This window comes from Nelusetta ayraudi, unplaced genomic scaffold (genome assembly GCF_046127955.1).
Source record: "Nelusetta ayraudi isolate G7.1 ecotype Tasmania unplaced genomic scaffold, CSIRO-AGI_Nayr_v1 ptg000090l, whole genome shotgun sequence".
Lineage (NCBI taxonomy): Eukaryota > Metazoa > Chordata > Actinopteri > Tetraodontiformes > Monacanthidae > Nelusetta > Nelusetta ayraudi.
Genome location: NW_027466140.1, coordinates 1932824 through 1949058, shown reverse-complemented (window position 1 = coordinate 1949058; position 16235 = coordinate 1932824). Strand labels below are relative to the sequence as shown.

Below are 16235 nucleotides of genomic sequence, written 5' to 3'. Positions count from 1 at the left end.
CAGTGGGAAAAAAATCAACTGTTCGATTTTTCCCAGAATCCCTTCCAAATCTGGAGCCACGGCAACAACTGCAAACATTTTTACAACAATTTTATATTTGCAAAGCATTTTGTTGTCTTCACTGAATGTCCTTGCAATGGACGACAGTCCTTTCCTTCACAACAACCACAGAAGCAATTGTGTCGTGGCACTCCATTTGGCTAATGCTAGCTCAGTGTTAACATTATTTGTGCTGTAAATGAGGGACGAGAGCTTCTGGAAGACACGATTGACCTTCTGAAGGTTCAGCGTGAGAAGGAAACGTGAAAAGAGGGTCTAACTCGGGACCTTTAGCCAAGAGGCCAGAAAAGGTTCATAGAAACTGAGTGTGTCGCTCAGACATCCACCATTGCGGATGCATGGCTTCAGGAATCATCTGCTAGCTGCCTGCTCCCGCTACCTGTAAAACAAACCCTGGCAACCTTCAGCCCTAAAAGACTCCACAAGTCACTCCTGTGGAGTGCAACATTTCTGCGCCAGTTAATAAAGGGGAAATGAATTGTATCAGTGTTGCTGTCTTTGCTCATGGTGAATAGGAAATTATCATAGAGATGGGTATTGGGTGCCTTCACACTCTGAATTGCATGGAGAGAGAAGCTCTTTCCCTCCACTGCCGCGCGCCCTCGCTAACATACGTGCACGCACACACACATACACACAGAGTAGTGCGGCAGCTTGAATAAAAAAAAAAAAAAGAACCTGCGGCAGGAGGAAATTGGCTATAGTGATGTCATCGTAGCCACGGTGGCGCTGGTTGGCATTAAGGTGTGTCAAGAAGCCCCTCGCAATTTTCTCCCAAACACTCGGACATGTCCGTGACATTTATTTTTTTAGTGTTTTTCTTAAAAAAAAAAAAAAAATACTCTTTATCTCGATGGTGTCCCTCAGCTCACCTCAGACACGTCGACCACGGAGTCAATACCAGAGGGCAGGCAGAGGAAATGCGGCGTACCTTTGGCTCCGCCGTGTTGGAGGAGGCAGTAACAAGTGACACAGAGAGGACGGCACCGGGGTCACTGTGTACAAGCGTCCTCCAGGGCCTGACAGCCGCGCCAAATCAAACGTGCCGGGTGTGAATATCTGATAGTTGACGCTTTAGGCAAAAAGCAGCATAAAAGGCATAGAGGTCAGCGGGTTGCCGCTCTCTGCCGCAGTGTTTCACCCTCCTCTGTGGACTGTCGCAGCCACTGGAGCATTCTCCTCATCACGAGCGGCGGAACACAATCAGCGGGCCCCACTTTCTGCTTTTTGCCCTTTTATTTTCTTAGATTTCCTTTTATTTATTTCATTTTTTTCATTGTTTCCTCTCGAGAATATCCAGAGGCCAAACTGCAGCGGCTCCATTATGTATTCAGAAAGCAAAGGAAAATGCAAGAAAGTGGAACAGCGAAAGATAGAAAGATACTTGACATAAACGACTGGTATTGCTTTTAGGAAGAAAACATTTGATTATTAGTCTTTGAATGTCAGGTTTAACCAGCCGCTTTTTGATCTGGATAGCGCCATCAAACATGTTGCCACGGCAGCAGCTTTTTTCTTTTAAATCGCGCCACAATGTTATTTGGGTTTGTTATGTGCCAGTGCATGTCTTCCCTCCCCCTGTATTCTGCGCATTCACTTTCAGGTTGTAAAGAGTTGTGATCCCTGTGGAGTTTTAAGCTTAAGGTGAAGTGTTGAGGCTATATGATGAGTTTGCCCAGAGGCACAAATCAAGCTTGAGGGTTTTGAGATTTTTCCCCAAATCCCTTCCAAATCTGTAGCTACGGCCACCAATTGAATGTTGTTTGCCCCCCAGTAACGGACGTGTTTAAATCAGTTGTTCCTAACTTTTTTGGCCCAAGGCACCCTGGTGAAGATTTCTTTTTTTTTTTATCCGTTGTCAACACTTAATTTTCACTCTCCACAGCACGCGTGACATATTTTTACTATTACGCTTAGCCTTTATGTATATCCGTATCCCTATGTATATCATTTGTGGCACATATTTTTTTAATGTTGATCTCCAACCCCCCATTTAATGACACGACGGCGAGCTGCAGCACACTGGCACACACAGAGGAATAAAAACACTGCTTAGTTTGAAACCATCACACGACCGACGACATCACTCGCTACTGAAGAAGCTGCTGCGGAGCCACGGAGCCACTGCACCTGGTGGCTCAGGTCCAAACATTCAACAGAGTTCCATTCAAATTGCACTGGGCCCTTGGAGGCTCCCAGTACAGTGGCACTTATTTGAACTCAAATAAATTCAGCAATAAAGCCACAGCTATTTTGGGCACCAAATCATATTTGGTCCCAAACAGTTCCATTTTGGAATTTCCAACTTGTTCCCCCTTCCTTTTTTTTCCTGCATCATTCATGAGCAGCACTTTGTGCCCATTTTTGTTTTTGTCCCTGCCCGACTGCCATTTCATCCTCTCCGCTGCTCTCTCCCGCTTCCCGTGTCCATCCGGATCCATCGCTCCCACTATCGCCAGTGTTGTCTGACAATGTCTGCACTCACAACAGCCCAAATGAAGTACGCCGGTGACAGAAACATTAACGTGAGCCACTGAGTGCCGCCGGGATTTCGGCGAGAGCTTTCCTGGCGGCGGGGCCCGGAGGAGTAAAAAAGGCATATCTGAACTTTCAGCTGCCGGTGGAGGATTGTGACAGTCGTCATCAAAACACCCAAAGTAAAGCTGTGATTTATTGAATGTGCTGCGCTTCCCCGTTTGCCCGGCGCTGCATTAGGATATATGACTTCCCCCTTTTTGCTCTCAAGAACACGGCCATGCAAATGAATTAAACATGTTAAGCAGGGACAGGTCTTTCTCTGAAAGCCTTACCCTTTTCATGATAACCCCTTTTTAGACATTCAGTGGACTTATCACAGCGTATAAATAGGACAGAATTCATTATTCAGGGGAGGTTTCGGTGAAAAATTAATAGTTGTCCCCGGAGGAGGTTCTGTGGCATTCCGTAAAAGGAAAACCTTTAAAGTGTACATGCGCCGGGGTGGGATCTGCAGACAGTCTGGCCCTCATCCCAAACCCTCAGCGTGCAATTCCGTGAATTGATATTCCAAATATATGTTTGCGGAGCCCTAACAGCTGTGACTAATACTTCACCCTGTCTGCATTCATGCCTGAGCTGCCCTCAAAATATTTTGCAGGGAGGACGAATAAAAAGGAAGGGGCAGCGGGGGAGGGAAAGCATTAATGTGTCTGCTCCCAACACCTCTTATAGATTACTGCCAACAAAACATTGCTACTTGACTTCGCTTTTCTCTCCGACTAAACTCAAGCGATTTCACTTAAAGGTCTACTGTGTAACATCTCAAGATTTTTAAGAATAAATAGTGACATCAAGTGGTCACATATTAGACTGCAGCGTCTTTCACTCTCTCTCCCCCTCCTGAGTTTGCCAGTGAGCTACGGTGGCCTGCGCACCCAAACCTCGATACCACATCCACCTTCTTCTTTGTTGGTTTATTTTAAGTATATTCTTATTATTATATATATATAATATATATATATGTATATACATATGTGTATGAGAACCATTCTAAGGGTAGGAAAACCAAATTCTACCCTTTTATTTATGTATTTATATGCATTATATTAAGGTTTTACCAATGTAAAAATCATAAATCAAGCCAAATATTACACACTGGGCCTTTAATAATGGAATCGTCCCCTCTGGAAATTAGGAGCCAACCAGAGGATGGCGTGGCAGGTCCTCCCCCTTCAGCCCGCCGACGTGGGAGATGACAGTTTTCCAGCGTGCTAACATCGCTCGGGCGCTGAAATCCGGCCGCCGCCGAGTAGCTTTCAGTCTGCCAGTTATCTGGTGAAAGATGGGGCCTCGCCGTGCCTTTTGTATCGGCGCCCTATCTGGCGGGCCACAGAGGCAATAACTGTAATGTATGGCGAAGGGAAAACAGAGCTAATCATCAATGACCGGGAGATATATAGCCCACGCAGCGGCACCTTGTTTATTACCCTCCGCTCCCCTCCTGCCGCCCCAACACGTCGCCGCCGCATCCGAGCGCTTCCTCAATGTTAATTTGATTCACTCTTGTTTCCCATAATAATTGGGGCCACGGGTCATCGTGATGGATTCGCCTCGAGCGTGACATCAGGATGTAGCGCGACGCCGACAGCTGGCTCGCATGGTTGACGACGCCGGCACAGCACCGGCCGTTTGTTTTGTTTTTTTTTTATTCTATCACCCACGTCCCAAAAAACATCCAGCGGTTGCAGGCAACAGGTTTTTAATACTTCTAGCATCAGCATCAGCGGCGGCGGGTAGCGCTCTTGCTTTCACATCATCCTCTGATGTGATTTAAAAAGGGAAGCTAAGAATGTAATAAGTGACATTTTATATTTTTAGATCAAAGTCATTTCCTCAAAACTCGCAGTTATTTGGATACTATTCCTCCCGGAACACTCCAATCTTCTCGCAAATATCAGACGGCTTTGTCATGTCCCAGGTAATCACTCTCCTTCCTTCTCTCTTTAAGCCCTCTCAAAGATTTCTCACTTCTTTTCCTGTTTTGTATTCTGCTTTTTTTTGGTTTCTCTTTTGTTTTTTCCCCTCCACCCACTCCACCCCCCCCCCAACCCTCCATTTCTCACACCCAACGTTATCCGCGCAGTATGGACATACTTCCATGTGTCTTGTAAATATGCATTTATGTATTGCTTCCCCGCCTCGTCTGTGAATGCTCACCTGCAGTAAATAAACAGTGTGGTGGAGTGTTTTCTCGCAAAGGGACACAAAAGGGGGAAAGAATGAATGACTGGCGACGTGTCAGATTTTTGAAAGTGAGAGCACCGCTTTTTGTCTGTGTGTGTGTGTGTGTGTGTGTGTGTGTGTGTGTGTGTGTGTGTGTGTGTGCGTGTTCTGCCTCTCCCACCCATTGGAACCCATTGCCCCCTGTTCTGCGGTGATGAGCGCTGATTGCAGATTGTTTTGGAGTTTGCACCTCTCATCTATCTGGCCCCTGCTGCCAATTTGGCCGGGCCTGATTGTGTTGATGGTGACACTAGCCTCCTCGGGGGGAGGGAACTGGTGTGGGGTGGGGGGGGGGAGGAGTGGCCCACACATAATGAAGAGAGATGTAATCAACCAATGTCGCACACCTAGAGGAAAGGGAAGAAAGAAAAAAGGAAAGAAGAGCACAACAAGAAGAGTGGAGCGCGGCCGGTGGAAATGAGCCTCGCGTTTGGCGGAGCGACGCGGAAATTTGTGTTTTCTCCACTCTTGTCCTTTTTTGTGCACAAAGGTAATTTTCGGCATAAAGGATTTTACATTAACCAAAGTTGGTCCGCCCGTCTTCTCTTCTCAATGGCCGCCCGGAGCCGCGACACGCTTTCAAGGAACAATGGCGGCGGAGGAGGAGAGTGGCTCCGCCTCTGCCGCACGGCGCACTTTGTCCCCTCTGTGCGCTCTGTCATTTGTTTTGGTGTTCTAATCTCAGCCAAGTCAATAATATTCTTTGTTGTCTGAAATTGTGTGTCGGGAACAAAAAAGAAAAAAAAAAAGGCGGGAGGTTGGGGGGTGGGGTGGGGGTGGGGGGCGCTCCCCTTTTGTTGGAAGTACCTGCTGTCTGTGACTTTTCACTCTCTTTCTCTTGCTCTCTAAGGCTCCCAGATAAAGTAATCATTAGATGTTGTTTTCTGCCTGCAATTACTTTCAGTTACAATGGGTCAAGCACTGAGAAAGCAAGAAAAGGGGTCGGGAGAGAAGACAAGGCTAGATGGATTACAGACGAGGAGCCCTATAGGTCCCACGAGTGCTGATAAATACGTATGTGGCCGGCGTGCGGCTGGACTCTCAGTAAATGCGTCAAAAGTAATTAGCGTGGCGTGTGCGTGTGTGTGCGTGCGTGCGTGCGTGCGTGCGTGTGTGTGTGCGTGTGTGTGTGTGCGTGCGTGCGTGCGTGCGTGTTTGAGAGACAGAGACGAGCGAGCCAGCTGCTGTCTTATCGGGATCACAGTCTTTTTTTTTAAAGACGGGAGGGGGGAAAAAAAGCCATTCATCGCATTTCAAATGATTAGAGGGACGAGTAGCGATAGCGTTAGCATGTCCCGCTTCTTCCTGCCTCCAGTTGAACAATGATTCTTTTCTTGGATGTGCGTTTTTTATAAAGTGTTCTGACTGTTTTTCGAGTCACATGAGTCACGGAGTCAGTCCCCCTCACGGTGTGTGGAAATCCTTTGGCGCCCGCTAGCTCCGCCCTCCCCACGAGCCGCCGGCCGAGTCGCCGTCTCTTTCGTGAGTGGCGCCGCGCCGCAGTTTAGCCACTGAGTGATTCGCTCGTTTGCAGCTCAGCTCAAACAAGAAACTGTAGCTGTTGCTTTTCACACTTATGTCCCACGTCCCCCCCCCCCACCCACTCTCCCCCCATTAGTGACATTTTGTCTCCATCTCGTCTTTGCGGTGAGTCAGCTCGAGGTGGCGGAGACGAGGCAGCGGATGAGTTAACGGGGACGAGAAACTCGTGACTCACGAGTCGGCGAAGTGACTCACGATTCGTTCGCGTTCCTCCGCCTTTTGTCCCGAGCACGTGCCCGACGGGACGGACAGCTGCTTGCAGGTCTTTCCGTCGCTCATTACGGCGGACAGTTTGATCGCAATGTTTCACAGTGAAAAATCTCTCGGAATTCAACAGACGGCGGCCGGCTGCTCCGGAACCGACCCGATTCATGTCAGTCAACGCGGCACCGCCGACCTCTGCCGCACGCTTGACCGCTGCCGTTCAAAAAAAAGCAAGGTTTTTTTTTTTCCTTATTTTTATTATAGCTTTAATGGAATATCCACTTCCTGCTCCACGCCCTTGTCAGCCCGTGACAATGACACTTCTTATTGCCTGCCGCCAGAGGGATTAGAAACGCCGCTGATAAAAGCAAAGAAGAATTTTGACGCGACGGGGAGACAAGTTCATTTTCACACACGTTGTCACAGAGACGAGGAGATGGGGGGGGGCGTCGGCCAAGATGCTCTTTGAGCTCGCGCGTTCCTGTTAACCACGGGAATAACAAAGCTTTCAAGATCTTTCCCGAGCACGGCCGGATCCGGTTTTTCGTCGTCCGCCTCGGCGAGACGACTTTCATAAACTTCCATCTCGCCGGCGAATGTGAATTCGCGTACGATTCGGTATTATTAAAGCTATAAATCAAGCCGGGGATGTGAGGCGGCGTCACAAACGCCAGACGGGCAGAGGGGGGAGGGGGGGTGGGGGGTGGAGGCAACAAAGCACTTAAGCTCGCCGCATCGTGTTTGTAATTGTGTGAAAGTGAGACATCGGCTGCGTCTTCGGATGACGGCGGCGGCCGGCTCTCCTCTCTGGGCAACACTAAGGGGCTTTTAATAGCGCCATTATTATTAATGGCCGTCCATTTGCTTATCCAGATTGCAGGTTTTGGATGGAGCGCGAGGCCCGAGTGAAGTGATAAAGCCTCGGTAATTACAAACCCAATTATTCCAGCAGAGATTCTATTTGTTTGAAAGGATCGTCCACATTCTCAACCTCTCTGGGGTTTTTTTTTTTTTTTTTTGCTCTCGCTCCAGAAACGAGGGACGGGCTCGACATTCCCTTTTTTTTTTTTTTCCGCTTTTATATTTTCTGTCCGGCCCTTTGCATCAGCGGCGCCTGCACAGTTTTACATGAGGCCCCCTCCTTTACACCGCGCCGTCTCTTTCTCGCCGCCAGTGTTCGATACTGTCGGGTTCAAATTGCTTGACACCGACAGGAGCAGGAGTGCAACGGTTGCCCAAAGTGTTGTTTTCTCTCGCCGCGAACTTCTGCACTGTCGTCGCAGTCGTGTTGTTTAGAAGCCAAACAACATTTTGTGGGGAACGTGGAAAAAAAAAAAAAAAAAAAAAAAAAGGAAAGCGACGTTGTGTGCTGACGTTCAAAACATTCTTGCTCCCGTACACTTACACAACGCCAGTTTACATCTGCACAAAAATGTTTTAGCTTATATGCACACTATTGACTGTAAGCATATGATATGTTGACTTTCCAATGAAATTTCACAACTAATATGACCTCCTGCTAATTATCAAATGGACGTGTCCATCTGTTCAGCATTCCAGTGCTTGCTCTCCTCCGACTCTTTGTGGGTAGTGTGAGCAGTATAGTGGCACTACTGCTTGTATTAATGCAGCGCTTTCTGACTAACACAACATTGTTCTCACCATGATTGAGCTTCACTTCAAAAAATAATTCGTTTGATGCACTCTACTGCGTTTCCAGCTTTCTGACATCACTGCTAATCCACTGTGTATTTTTTTTTTTCTTCAAATGTTTATCCCAGTTTCGGGAGAAAGGGGAATATTATCAACACATGAAGGAACACTTAATCCTTCTGTTTATCACTGGCAGCCACGGGGAGACACAACCATTTCACCGCAGAGGGAAAGTGTGAAGATTGCAGTCTTTGAAAGGAAAAAAAAAAAAAGCAATTAATAATTAAAGCAGCTTTATTGTATTCAAATTAATGTCCAATTAAAAATACCTGTTTTCCATTGGAAATGCGTTTTCCATTGGAAATGATAAACAATCTAAGCCAGATACGCTAAAGCAAAAGACAAGACGGCACAGAAGTAAATGTCTTTTCATAAAGAACTGTGACCCTGAATAGTCTAATTTGGATTCAGATGGCAGGAAATTATATTGAGCCGAAAGCCGGTGGTGGAATACAAACAAATTCACAGTGAGCATGTGCGAAGCATGCGCACCACAACCCTTGAATCTAGGATGGAAAAAAAAAAAAAAAAAAAAAACCTTCTCAACACAAATTAAAATAATCAGCAGGAGTGAAGCCGCGCTGACCTTACTTTAGTCACACTCTGCATTTTCAACCCCGCTAATTTGTGACAGTCGTGAGCCACAAACAAGTTTGGGTTTGATGAGGGGCATCGTGGCACAAAACTACGTAAAACTTCAATTCGCAACTTGGACGAATGCGCACGGAAGGGAGCGACGTGCTAATTAACGCTGTAGGACGAGCGTGAGGCCCGGATCCACCTTCCTGATGGATGCTTGAGGAATTTATTGTCCTAGATGCATGCAATTCCTCCCGTTAATTAGCAATAACGTGCGGGGAAACAATGAGCTGCGTGGGGATGGTTTGCGAGACCCTGACGTGAGGCTCATCGTGATGCAACCGTCGCTGTCAGTTAAATCATCATTTTTCATGTTGCGTATCTCGTGGCACCGTGCAGAAAAGCCAGTGCGTGTGTGTGCGTGTGTGTGCATCAATGCGTGCGTTTGCATTCTCTCGTTAGCGTGAAAACCGGGGAGGGGGGGGGGGCTGAACGCAAGCTAGCAGCCATATAAAAGTTGAAGTATAACGCAGACAAGAAAACATTTGGTCCGTAATGCTCCTCTTCTCTCCGCTTCCCTCCCTCTTTATCGTCCACCAATTCCCGTATGACTCGGATGCTGATATGCAACCGGTTAGCCTCTTATTACCTCGTTTGAAGATTGAGGCGCGGCATTAGCATGCATCAGCGTCGTGCCCACCCCCCCCACCCCCCCACGTGTAAATTATAGCTCATTTTGCAGCGTGATAATGTCATTAGCATTCACCACAAGAACAAACCAGGACAGTAAATCTCCCGGTTGCACCGCTCGAGGTGCGTTGGAGCGGCGACGCCGACACGAGTGTGAGGCGCGTGCGTGCTCAGGACGGCTGGTATTGACGGCGCCTCCGGAGAGGCTTTTCTCCTTTTTTTTCTTCATGTTTGTGATGCTGTGCCGGACCGCATCAAAGCGAGAGATGCCGCTGCGATACGGCGGCGCCGGGCGCTCTCCTCCTCGCAGATCGCTGTGAAAGGATAGCGGGGACATTATTACCTCTGCTAGGTTATTAAAACCGCGCCGGCAAAATGTCAAGATATCATGTAAAACATCCTCCTTCATAACTGCGAATTGCGAAACGTTCTCACGCGTCACACTGTCGAAATGTCTCGCCGCCGCCACCGCCGCGCCGGTACAAAAACGCACTTCCATTCCGTATGGATGTCGCAATGCATTTTTTTTTTTTTTCTTAAGCGAGGCCCTGCGCGCGACTCTTTATTGTCTCGAGTGCAACATCCCTCGCCTGCACAATGTTTGACCGCGTCGACGGGAAGGTCAGCGATTTCGATCCGCTCCGGCCGCCCCGAGGATGTGTCGATGCTGCAGAAGCAGATTGCTGTAGGCTAGCGCCGGTATTGACCTTGCCTGCGACCAGCGCTTCAAGCGGGAATCTTGGAAGCGCGCGGCACCGCGGGGCGCCCGAGAAAGGCGCAACAAGGCGGCCGGATAATAAATTGCCTTCTGACGGCGCGGTGGAATTAGCCCCAGGGCTGTTCTGAATCATGAATGGAGTATCGTGAGTTTTTTTTTTTTTTTTTTCTTACTTTTTAATTTCTCCCGTCTGTTAAATCAGGTTTCGGAGCAAACTGGAATCAGTGGCTCAGGAAAATAGAGCGTTTCCCATCACGTCAGGAGGAGCCTCAAAAAGAGCAGCAGCAGGCCTGATCCCAGCCGCCGCGCCTATTAAAGTCTGTTGTTTGACGTTATCCCCGCTCGTCTGCCACTCAAATTTCCTTGAAGGAAAGTAGAAATGAGCGCTCCCTGCGACGGGGGGGGGGCGGTCCGTGGCAGTCGGCGATGTTTGATTCCTCCCCGAAACCTCCGCAGGGTTCCACTGTTTTCCCCCGGAATACAAAAGAGGGCGGCAGTCACGAGCTGGCTGCACCGCACCTCTGGCTGACTGTCGGTGACATCACTCCCTCACTCACTCCCTCCCTCAGACGCCTCTTATCCAAACTGTCCCGTCGGAGCGGAAAACGGTCGGAGTCTTTTCCGAAGGGGCCAGGTGTGAAATATAGCAACGCGGAATTTCCGGAAGGGTTTTTTTTTTTCTCCCTTTTTCCCCATTTGAAGTTCTGCAAACCCTAATTACCTTTCATTTTGCAGCACCCGCTACCTTAGCAACAGCTTCACCTTTTGCCTCCGCCGATGCTTTGAAGTTAACGGGGAGGAGAGAGGCGAACTTCTCTGAATGTGTTGTGTGCAAGAAAAAAAAAACATTTATTTGTCCAGTTGTGCTTGGGAAGTCCATGCTTAGAAGTTCATACAGGCTAATCAAAAAAAGAAAAACGAGGGGGGAAAAAACAGGTTAGCGCCTATGATAAGGCAGCAGCAGCAGCAGCAGCAGGAAGGAAGAGTCCTCGCAGAGTCGAGGCCGCGACCGGGACTCGGCTCGGCGCTATTGTGCCAGCTCGTGTGAATGAAGAAGCAGCATCCAGTTTTGCCTTAATGAAGTTAGTGACCCTCTGAAAGTGACACATTTACCGCCCAGGGGGATTTATGCACTCCTGCTCCAAGGCTCCAGTTCAATATGGAGGGGACAGATTTGACTCCGCATGAGCTCGCCTAAATATATCCTCACAATTTACACCGCGCCGCGCGGTTCATTCCCGCGCGGCGCTCTCAATTAAAGTGGATGCCGCGCCATTCAGTCTGCAGCGGCACGGAGATATAGCTATATATATATATATGAAAAGGGGCACATCTGGAGGTTATGAAGACCTAGGCACTTTTGGCCCGGGCCGCCGTGTGGTTCGTGCCAATAACGGATGTTTAAAAAAGTTTGACTTCTCATTGGAAACAAAGTGGCACGAAGACTCGCGGTTCTCTGAAATCCAAAGTGCGCAGACCGGGCGGAACCCTGTGCAAAAAAAAAAAAAAAAGAATCTGACGAGTCCCCATCACTGCGACTGCGGTCTAAAAACGGCTTAATTATTTACAGCACTCTTACTTATGCAAATATGCTGAATTATTTGTACGTGACAGCTTGAAGCCGAGGCCTGCAGGAGTGGTGCGAGGTCTGAGCGAGGACCCATCCCTTCGCGTGGCCTAGGAAATATAACACCGCCGGCTCCCGGTTGCCTTGGTGCTGCGCACTGTTTTACATTCTAATTATCCGGCTTGACAGGCTTTATTGCCGAGGCTCGATGCTGAGGCCTCATCCCCGGACTTATCCCACATGTGATGTCAGTTCCAGGATAATGAGATAAGATAGTTGGAGTGCTCGGCCTTGCCTACCCTCCCCACACACACACACACACACACACACACACACACACACACAGCATCCCTTTTTCCTTTTTATCCTCATTCAGTTCCCCCTCCCCTCCCTCGCATGCAACCTGAATACTGCAGTAATTAACAGCATTTATTTTTTCTCCCCCCCATGTTAAGATGGTAATAGCAGTGTTGTCAGCAGTATTCAGCTCTAATGTCGACGTCGTTTCTTCCCACCTCTCAGTCTGACTTCACTTGTTTGACCAGATTTGCTTTGGATTGGGAACGATCAGAGGGATTTAAAGGTGCGCCGCGGTGGCAGTGATTAAAATAAACAATACTGTGTTCAAATGTTCATTAAATATTTAATACGCAAAAGCCGGTCGGTGACACAAACAGCCAGGCTTTTTTTTCTTTCTTTCTTCCCCCCCCCCCCCCCCCCCCCCCTTGCTCTAATTAAGCTACAGGGAATTTGTTGCATATTGTAGGTAAACAGACGGAGCCGTGGGAATAGCGGTGGAAATTAAATGCTCGGCCGGTGTTTTTCCTCACGGTGAGGGTAAAGTGAAACATTTTTCAGCCACTTCCTGTTCGGCGAGAGTGTCCGACGCTGTGCGGGGTCCTTCCTGGAGGAGGCCACGACAGGAAGTGGCACCGAGAAGTTCTCTCTCCGTCTTCTGGTTGCTTTCATTAACTTGCTTTCCTTCCTTTCCTCCGCAGCCATCGAGGTGAACCTGCAGAAAGCTCTGGCCGAGGCCTCCGAGACCTGCACCCAGGAGTGCCTGATCCTGGGCCACTCCGACAGCTGCTGGATGCCCCCGGCCCTGGCCCAGTTCCAGGACCCCGGCGCCCACAGCCCCATCACCACCCCCACCTCCGCTTCCGCCGCCGCCGCCGCCATCAGCGGCATCAACGCCATGCCCTCCTTCGGCGGCCTGCAGCACAGCTTCACCCGGGCGGCCAAATCCAACATGATGGGCATGGGGGTCCTGGACGGGCGCCACACGCTGGGCAGGTCCGTGCCCAAAAAGAACGAACTGGACAAGGGATGCAGCCGGCCGCAGTTCTACAACACCCTGGACAGACACTGCGGCAGCAAGAAGGAGGAGCCGGTCAAGGTCATCCCGCTGGCCAGCTTCTCCTGCCCCGAGCAGACCATCGGTGGAGGCAGCGGCTCCTTCCTGCACGAGCACCAGCTGTAGGCCGGACTCTGCTCAGAGACAAAGGCTCCAATGGCGGCGGCGGCGGCTTTCCCATCGCGCGGAACTGCTACGAGCGTCGGCTCTTGTTTTGCTCCGCCGAGAAAACAACTACAGCTACAGCAACGACACGATTAAGAAAAGAATGGGAAAAAAAAAAAACAACACCGTCCACTGGAGCGAAGGTAGTTCCACGCCCAGGTAGTTCCGTCGCGGTAGGACGAAAAAAACAAGGCTTTTTTTTTTTGGTTTTTGTTTTTTTTTGCTTTCAGTTGGGTGGTGTTTGCTTAGTGAGGGCCAGTGTGTTTGCTTTAAGCTCCGTGGAACTAGAAGACTTTTTTTCATGCTGCAGAAAAAAAAAAGAAAAAGGAAAAAAAAAAAAAAAAACGTAAACAATCTGCTAGGTTATTGTTGTCGAGTGAGCTAAACTGGGATAAATGTTCATTATGAGCCCTGGCTGGCTGCTGTTTATCTTCGAGTTCCGGTGAAGTTTTGCTCTTTAACGCGCTCTGCGAGCTCCTTTGATGGTGGTGGATTCTTCCTCCTCCTCCTCCTCCTCCCCCTCCTCTTCCTCTTTCCCCTCTTCCTCCTCTTCTTCTTTTGTCTTGCCTGAGTTTGTTTGAGTCTATTTCGGTCACGGGACCGTGGAGCGATGAAAGAAACGTCTGGGCCATATGTAGGCCATCGCTTTGGGTTCCTTTTTGGCTTGCGTGATTTCTGGTCCATTTTCATCCCCGACCTGTAAAGATTTTGTAAGAAAAAAAAAGCTGAAAATAATTTAAAAAAAAATACAAAAAAAACTCATGCATACACACCACCGCGGGGACGCGATGCTTTACATCCATCTGGTGGCAGGTTCATTTTTTTGTCCCGCTTCTCCAGCCGACCAGCTCGGCTGCAAAGACACAGACAGATGCGCTGCAAAAAAAAATCCCAACCTTTTTTTTTTTTTTTTTTTCTGTCCTTTGTCTCAGTTTCTCTCAATTTGCTGCTCAGACTTTGCATGCGAGCGGCTCCGCAGCCAATCAGTAGGTTTCCAGTCTAATTACTTTGATATGTGATCTCGGCAGCGATCCCCCGTCCGCGCTGTAAAGCGCTTCGCCGCGGCTCTCTTGGCCGGCGCGGAACACAAGCCCCTGCATGTGCGGAGCAAATGAAAAGGTGGCGCCGAAATAAAAAGCTTTACACTCTGCTCGTATGCCCGGTCATAACGTTGAAAGCACTTAATTACTCGGTGCAACTCCTCCTAGGTGCAAAGTTTCAGTGCCTAAGCGGCGAGGAAAGGATTGGTGATTAGAGTGCAAGGAACTCGTTGGGCCCCCGAGTGGTTCTAAATAATTGATCTTTATGTTATTTTTATATCAAGGCGCTGGCATAAATTGGGGATGGCGATAACTACTTCATACCAACTCGCTGCTTTAACAAATTAGATTATTTGTATAATCTACGGCTGCGGGAAAAGGAGGGCGAAAAAAAAAATAAAAGTGACTTTGCTGATATTCATTTTTCTTCTTTCTCAATGGCGCCCGAGCAGAGGTCCACGCCATTGGCTGAAAGATGATTCATGCGGCTCATTTCCGTATAGCATCTTGCAAATTAAGAACGGGCCCTAAATCCATAATGTGGCATTTCCAGGGAAAGGTGCGAGGCGAATTATGTTTGCACGCCCCTCCGCCTCCGCACTCACTCTCTCTCTCGGAAAACTTTGGGGGTCGGGACTCTTAATATCACACGGCAGATTTATCTCAGCGTTCCGGCGAAACAATCACTTAGACAAACAGTTTGTCAAGGACACGGGAAAGGGCAATTCAATTTAATTTTAGTCAATTATAGAAATGAAATCCGTTTAAAGCGGGCAACATAAATAAATACACCAATAAACAGGAGAATGCCGCCGGCGGGGGAATCGAATTCCCGCCGTCAGCTGTCATCTCGTTTGCGTCGTCGCAGACGGAGTGCATCGCATCTCCGATACTTATCAAATCAAAGGGGGCCGCTATCATAGGGAACATGCATCACGGCAGCGCGCAAACGTGAATTCAACACCAACAAAGTTTTCCCAAAAAAAACACAGCTCAGAAAAATAAACAAGAATGGTTTTCGTTTTTATTTTAGCTTCCTATTTCCAATTAGTCTGGAACAAGTAGGGCGAAGCAACTTTTCCCTCCAACCAAGACTACTTTCATTGCCGTTCGTTAGCTATAAGGAGAAGATGTTACCCGCCGTCGGACCGCTCACACATGTGAAAGAGGGATCTGCGCCCTTCCTCGCGCCACCGGGGGAGAGAACTTCCGTCAAGTCTCTGCTCAAAGAAGAAGCAATTGTTCCGAAATTATTTATCCAAACACGTGTACAGTAAGCACAATGTTAGCCGCCTATAACTCTCACTGTGTTTGAACTGAAGCTGCCAGCGTATAGCTCCCACTGTCATGCTGCCGCAGCTTTATTTAAAGGAGTAGCCAGTTTAAAGTTCAGAGGTTAAATCAGTATAAGAAAACCTGCTCGATGTACACGCCTGTCTCCAGAAAGCAACCTTTGTTTTATTCATTGTCTCCACGGCAGTTTTTCGGTGGCGTTCCGTCTCCTCACTCCTCCAGTAGCTAACCGTTTGAATGTCCGTAGCTCTTCCGGTAAGATAGTATCCATGTCAAAGGTCGTCGACCCCTCAAAAAAAATTGTTTTAAAAAAATCGCAGCCCCTTGAAACAGAGTCGGGTTACAAGTTTTCACTCTGCATGAATCTGCACTGTCATTTTCATATGTAACCAAAACCCTAAAAGTCAAGACAGTAGGCAAATAAAAAAAAAAAAGATTTATTTTTTCAGACTTTTCAGATTTTTTTAGAGTTTATTTTTGTTTGTTTTTTTTCTAATTTTCATTTAAATTTAGTGCAATGATGATGATGATGATGATGATGATGGTTAC

At 48.3% G+C, this 16235-nt stretch overlaps 1 protein-coding gene across 1 annotated transcript in view; it reads left to right on the top strand.

The window, feature by feature from the left end:
- pcdh11 (protocadherin 11) overlaps positions 1 to 14777 on the top strand; it is a 128668-nt gene extending 113891 nt beyond the window's left edge. The window contains exon 6 of the mRNA XM_076046338.1: positions 12833 to 14777. Within this exon, the coding sequence (XP_075902453.1) occupies positions 12833 to 13314 (482 nt within the window). The 3' untranslated portion in view covers positions 13315 to 14777. The remainder of the gene's footprint in view (positions 1 to 12832) is intronic.
- The last annotated feature ends 1458 nt before the right edge of the window (positions 14778 to 16235 follow it).